This window comes from Tigriopus californicus, chromosome 9 (genome assembly GCF_007210705.1).
Source record: "Tigriopus californicus strain San Diego chromosome 9, Tcal_SD_v2.1, whole genome shotgun sequence".
NCBI lineage: Eukaryota > Metazoa > Arthropoda > Copepoda > Harpacticoida > Harpacticidae > Tigriopus > Tigriopus californicus.
In genome coordinates, this window is record NC_081448.1 from 4066470 (window position 1) to 4073122 (window position 6653).

Genomic DNA, 6653 nt, shown 5'->3' on the forward strand with positions numbered 1-6653 from the left:
GGTCCCCTATATCCCCTAGTGCACAGACTTGGCTCTACATATAACAATAATTAGTTTCCGCTAACGACGAACGTGTTCTAATGTCTCGTGATGTGGCTCTCCTCTCTTGAGCATAGACAGGGTCAAAAGCATGCTTAAATATCCATGGTTTTATTTCATTTCCAAGTTTAGGAAGTTCAAGCATTCCACATTTGTACAAAAGCAGTCTTTACATAATTTATGATCTTCCGGAGAAGCATGCTGAAAGGCTCGATGGAGACTCATGTGGATTGGGAGTTCAGGCTATTTTTGGCAGTATGGCTCATGACGGATTCAAAGACGAGAATTGAACTTAGACAAAGACAAAGTCCGGTCCATTGGGACAAGGACACTCATCTCGCGTCTCAACTTTGGTCCACCTCCCATGACATCGAGGATGGATCAAGTTCTTGAACTTGGTGGGACGACCCTCAATCCCATGACCCATGCAACGCCCACCCAGATTATCGCGTTGGGCCTTGTCGTCACAGACAGCGCAAACAGTGTGGCCTACATGATTGAGTCAGGGGGGTTGGTTTGTTTGAATGGTCCTTTTGGATGCTTTTTGAAAGGCGAGCATTTGATCTTACCTGTCCTAAGGGGATCCGTTTCTTTGTCGTTCTGACAGGTGTGCGTGGCCTTTTCCACTTTGAAAACGACACAGTACCTAGAAGAAAGTGAAGTACAAATTGATTTGCATTATTTGGCTACACTCAGCTCAGGAAGCGGTCAAGATCTTGATCTTGGGTCAGCATCCCGAGAGTCTAAAACCGTAGCAAATAGTCATCTTCAGTAATCCTTTGGTTCCTCTCTCGCACATTCACGTGATCCAGATACATCACGACTTTCCCCAATCTGGTCAAACTGACCTTTCAAGGTTGGCATCGGCTTTCACAGGATCAGATAGATCTGCCTCTTCAGTAACTTACTTTTTGCTCTTGGGCTTGTCGAGGAAGGACTTCAAATTGGCACGGACCTCATATTTGCGACCTCCTCGCATGGATTGGACCGCATATTTACCCGGCAGGATCATGGCCGTCTCTAGACAGAAATGAAGCCAAACAAACCAGTCGTCAGACGAAACCTCTTCATATTTGACCAATAACCTACTAGCTACCTCTAAAAGCCGAGGACTTTTCCACTTGATTGTGCTTGGGGTGGCACTTGTTGGCGTGGCATCGTTTGCGTTCCTCCAGAACTGGACATTGTGAGCCTCCATTGGACTCTGGACGCTCCACATCTCGGGTACGAGAAGCAGTGCCTTCACCACAAGACACATCGCACTTCGACCAAGTGGACCATTCTGACACCTGACAATCAATCACTGGAAGCGAGCAGAATGGCCATATTGAAGAACCCTTTCATTTGTTGAGATGTATGGTGTACTAGTATATGACGTGGAGCATCGCTAAAGGTCAGGTTGTTTTCTCTCCGCTTGGTTTGCCTACTTAGGGGCTTGTGCCCACAGTGATTATGCATACCATTTTCAACTGATCCTTCGCCTTTGTTCCCATAAAGCACAGGTGGGCATTGCTCAATGGCAAGCAAATGTTGTGAATCGATGGGGAAAAAGAATGCCTCGCTTAAATATGCATTGGCCACTTTGAAGAAGGGTACACCTCATAATGATATTGTTGAATTGAATCCTGAATAAATGTTTGAATTAACATAGTTCAAAAAACATTGTAACAGAAACACAAGCTAGGAAATTTGGTAAAATGGCCCTTTCAGACAAAGCGATTTGACCAAAAGTAGAATTTGATAGTCATCAGAGTTGGCTAATAGCGTTAACGAATATTGCAAATACAAATGATCAAAAATTACAACTTGGCATTGGAATGATTCTGGCCCATCTTTGAAACAGCGTATGTCGCAACAGAGCTATCTATTGTGACATCATCGGCATGTGCGAATTTTAGTGCTAGATGAACTTCTAATTGGGCCTTTTTGTTAGTAGTTTTCGAGTTCAATCATTTTTTTGTTGAAACCCTTCATATGAGCTTGTATTGTGTGTTCGTTGATGAGCAAAAACTGCTTGGCTCGTCGTTCTTCGAGTCCCCGCCCAGTTGTTCCCCTCATTAGTGTCACTCGGATGTTTTTTGCGAGGAATGACGGACCAAAAAATGGGTTGATGAGCTCGCTTATCATCAAGGCATCTCATCTGGGCTCTTCGGGGTGTTAGTATCGCATTGGAGTTGCTTCCTTGTCTCACAATCTCGGGGCAAATTCTGCCCCATAAATCTGCCCCTCTCTGCTATTTTAAAGGCATTTAAACCCGAACTTAAACCGACACCCCCATTGGCCCTTGCCTTTGTGTCTTGGATGCCCTCCGAAATACTCTATATACCTACGAGGATTATTTTGCAAAACAAGTTTCTGGGATGACCTGTCTTGCCAGTCAAAGAAACCTCAAGGACATCCTACACTGTTTGTACAAGCTTGTGGCGTGTACTGTATATGTGTACAGTTCACACAAAAAGGCGATGGTTCTGTCGGAGCGGACAAACCCGTTTTGTTGCCATCCATTCATAAAACCAAAAATGCTCAGATCTCGGGGAAAGATGCCGTCAATATTTTACTTTGATACTCGTGGGCTCACAAACAAAATGCATCCTGTAAAGGGCCCTGGGGCCAATGTAATGTTCACTCCATCCCAAAGCCATTCCGGAAAGAGTTGCAACTCTTAATAATGAAGCTGGCAACATGGTCGTTTCGCATCCTCCTCTATTGTACTCATTTCACCAAGTTGGCATTCCTCGACAACTTTGAATGGAATTTGAAGGACGAAAGCCGCTCAGAGCACGAGTGAGTGAAGAGAGCAATGGGACCTTCTGTTGTTCCACTTGTGTTCCAAGTGTCAAGTGCAAAGCCACTTGGATTTGGAAGAGCGGAAGAAGAAGGGCCGATTGTTGAGCAAATCTTGAGGATTAGTTTGCGGTTACGTCGTCACTTCCCAGGCTCTAAAGGCTTTCAAGGCTGGCCAGGCTCTCGAGCCACAATGATGGATGGAGAGGGGAAACTTAAGTGGAACCGAGCGTTGGATTTGCTCACACTACCAATATCCAACTTTGAGAGATAAAACCCTCCTCGCCTTTTGTTCGCCTCCATCAGAGTAGACAGGGATCTTTTTACCCAAACAATGGAGCAAACATTCCATGAATATTGATTGCTCCACTCTTTCCTTCAAATTCAATTCCACAAAACAACACGGTCCGTCGGGTCCCGCGCATATCTCTCAAAGAATGTGTGAATAATCTTACCTCCACAATAGTCCTTGAAGTCTGGACAACAATCGCCCATATCCAGACAGCCATGGTCGCAATAGCATGGCTCCTGGATGTCCTCATCTTGTTCCGAGGTTTGGTAAGGGTTCTCAATTGAGCTTTGAATGAGGCAATCTCCATCTTGGCCATCGCAGCATCGTTTTGCAGCTCGACAGGAGCCTTTGGCGCTCTCTGTTGAGCCCACAGTCATCAGCAATACAACACCCAAGGTCAATAACCAAGGGTAGGTGAACTCTCCGATTCTGGTTCTTCTCGTGGTGGTGGTGGTGGTGGTGCGGGTAGTCATGGTGATATCGAAAAGTCTTTTCCTGGATGATCCAAAAGTGTCAAACTGGATTTGCAAATATCCTGGACAGTCTTTTCTGAGAGGAGTAATAGTGGCGACCACGAGCGAATTCAAGCAACTGAGGGTTCTTTTTCGGAATGGGGGGTTGAACAATTAAGATTCCAATTTTCCCCTCGAAACGAACAGTCCTTGCTTGAGTTCACGTACCAAAGCGAAGTTGTTGAACTACCACTTCGAGGCTGCCTCAAATTAAAATGAACCCCCCTAAAGATAATCGACACCATCTCCTCGACCCTCCGTCACATCGAAATCACCAACCGGCCCACTTTGAATGAACGGGCTGACGAGAATATCAAATCAGAGAGATCTGACTAGAAGACTGACGTACTCTGAGTAAGGCCAGGAACCTAGTCAGGACTTGATAGAGAGTCAAAATGTTAAACTCATTTAACCCCTGACGAGCACCAACTGTTGTTCCTGTCATGTGGTCGATCTTTTTTGTCGTAAGGCATGTAATATTTTGCAACCTGTGAAAGGTCGGTTGTTATCTAAATAAGAGGCAAACCATTCCATAAAAGCCTCATCAAGCTTTGTATGAATAAAATATGCCACCTTTAGCTTATTAATAACTTCGAAGGTTTTGACTTAAAACAACGCTTAGTCTTTGTTTATTGTGCCTCCTCTACACTTCTCTCTTCTTACATGGCACAGGCATGCCTTGAGATTCTGAAATATCTCGAGCCGAGGATGGCTGCCCATAATGGTCGACCCAAAGATGGGTGATGAACTCGGTCTCTTCCCGGCCAAACATGAGCATCCCACAAAGTTATTCTCCTCCGATATGTCAGTTGCCTTCGTTAGCAAACCCGAGAAGAATTTACTAGTTTAGTTGTTGTAGTGCCTTTGGATTCTCGATGGATACTTAGGTCGTAGGTCGTCGATCTTTCAGGTGTGCGAAAATTTTGGCCAATCTCTTTGTTCCAGCAAGGCCCTGAAATAGATAGAACCACTCACCGATCCTCCCTTCAGTTGGCTTTGAGAAGTCGATGCAAATGGAAGGAAATCGGAGTATTTAGAGTTACAAAAAACAACGTTGAGCTTCGCTTGGCGTCTACTGTTATCAATGAAGGCTTACAGAACATCTTTGGGCCCAAAAAGGTCAAGAAAAAAATGGATTTCCTCCCAGAGGGAAGCTTGAAACGGATGTCGTTTCAAATCCGTCCCTTGAGACCTGGATACTCTAGGTTACTTTATTCACGGCATTTGTTTTAGCACACAGACACATGTGATTAGTAATATTGGTACAAAGATGATCTAACCGGGCAGATAGCATCGGTATGAAACGAGATAAATCCAATCCATAATGTGAACACAAATTTCTTTTGATTGGGATTAGCATAGTATGGGATTTTGTTTGTACCAGTTTTGCTCTGTCAAGGTAGGCGTGAGAGCACGCCCAACACAAACACTCGAGAAGTCTTTCAAGCTGCATAGGATCATATAAAACATCAAACTTCGTGATGGGATTCTCCTCCTCTCCAAGTTGCGAGCGGTCTTTTGTTTCGTGATCGTTCGTTCAATTTATTATTAGACGGCCAACGAAAGAAGAGGAGATCAATCAACCTTGCGGGAAGGTCGTCGGATGGAAGTGTCTGCTGTGCCTTAAACGAAAATGAAGTCCGCCCCATTTTTGCACGGACAATCCCTTGTCTCATATATCCTCTGCCATTGACCGTGACATTTGGGGAACACCGTGGACCTCCATCGGGTGAGTTGATAGTCCACACCGTGGCCTTTACACCGATTACCCAAGCTCTCGCGTTTGGCATCCTCCGGGCACAAGGCGCACATTCGACGACCTGTCGAGACGTTCGGAAAAAGAGACGAAAATGAATGGAACACTTGGCAATTGGAAAAAGGAACTTCTAAAATACATATTCATCCTGGCCAGTGAGACAAAGATGGGTCCTACATTTTTTCATCAAACTTCTTTGGCTTACAATTGAAATCAAGCGGACCACTTCCTTTCAACAAATGTCAAATGACTATTTCATAGATCAAAATTTTGTTCGATCAAGTGGAAGTCAATGTGCTTTTAGCCGGATAGAATATCCGGGAAATTATTAGCCGAAAATAAGGGTTAAATGTTGAGATGCTGCACTCTTGCCAAACCGTATTTTGGTGAACAAGTGGCAAAGTCGTAATATGTTTGTCCATGATGATTAATTTGTGCCATTACGTATTGATACAAACACAGCTCAGAGAAACATTTCTGAAGATTTAACGTGTAATAGGGTTACAGAGCCAGGTTGTTGGCATCAATCACGCAGCAAGAAATGAGTATTTTATTCAAACCACGAACTAAAAAAAGTGATGCCTTAGGAATGTTACCCTGTTTTTTGGTAAATAAAATGCTTTTGGGTTTGATATGATCTTGCCCTGCTCATAGAATGTATAAGTTGATCCTCCGATTAGATTCATGGTAAACCAAATTTTGGACATCCATCAATTTTGGTTTTGGTTCATTTACAACCCCTGGTCATTATTTGATTCTGAGTCAGCTAAAGCTTGGTTATTATTCAATGGAGTTGAATGGCCATAAAGGTTTCCTGACAAGTCATGAAAAGGAGTCAAAATTGTAGCGAAAGAACTGACAAATAGTGTTTTTCAAGGTGGCTTTAGTAAATAAAGATGGCATGGACAAATTCAAGAAAGACACTTATAAAGGAGACAGAGATTACAAATCAGTTCTTCACGATTTTGAGTTGATGTGTCTTGAAATGCATCTAGCGCCATCAAACTTGATAAGGATCTCGGTGCTTTAATTATTACCATCCAACCCCTTGATAATAAGTACACGAAATACTCATCTAAGGACATATGGTAGGCATAAAAATAATTCAGATTTAAAACAAAACTATCTTTCTCAACTTAGAAAACCATTGGTCTCTCTTGCGAAACAGTGATTGACCCAGGAATTTAGCGCAATAAAATTTACATTAAAGACTATTTTAGATTAAAGACGACGTACAATTCCTCTGGAATTTCGAGAGAGAAGGCTCTGC

General features: G+C 43.4%; 2 protein-coding genes across 2 annotated transcripts in view; both read right to left on the bottom strand.

Moving 5' to 3' along the window:
- Positions 1 to 129: 129 nt before the first annotated feature.
- LOC131887311 (somatomedin-B and thrombospondin type-1 domain-containing protein-like) lies at positions 130 to 3860 on the bottom strand. Its single transcript, XM_059235891.1, has 5 exons — positions 3279 to 3860; positions 1136 to 1342; positions 948 to 1059; positions 609 to 685; positions 130 to 528 (listed from the first exon to the last, which is right to left on the bottom strand). The coding sequence occupies exons 1-5, from the start codon at positions 3586 to 3588 to the stop codon at positions 332 to 334; spliced, it is 903 nt and encodes a 300-aa protein (XP_059091874.1). The 5' UTR covers positions 3589 to 3860; the 3' UTR covers positions 130 to 331.
- Positions 3861 to 4824: 964 nt separating this feature from the next.
- The window catches only part of LOC131887035 (somatomedin-B and thrombospondin type-1 domain-containing protein-like), a 20931-nt gene continuing 19102 nt past the window's right edge, over positions 4825 to 6653 (bottom strand). Inside the window, exon 5 of the mRNA XM_059235523.1 lies at positions 4825 to 5447. Within this exon, the coding sequence (XP_059091506.1) occupies positions 5251 to 5447 (197 nt within the window). The 3' untranslated portion in view covers positions 4825 to 5250. The remainder of the gene's footprint in view (positions 5448 to 6653) is intronic.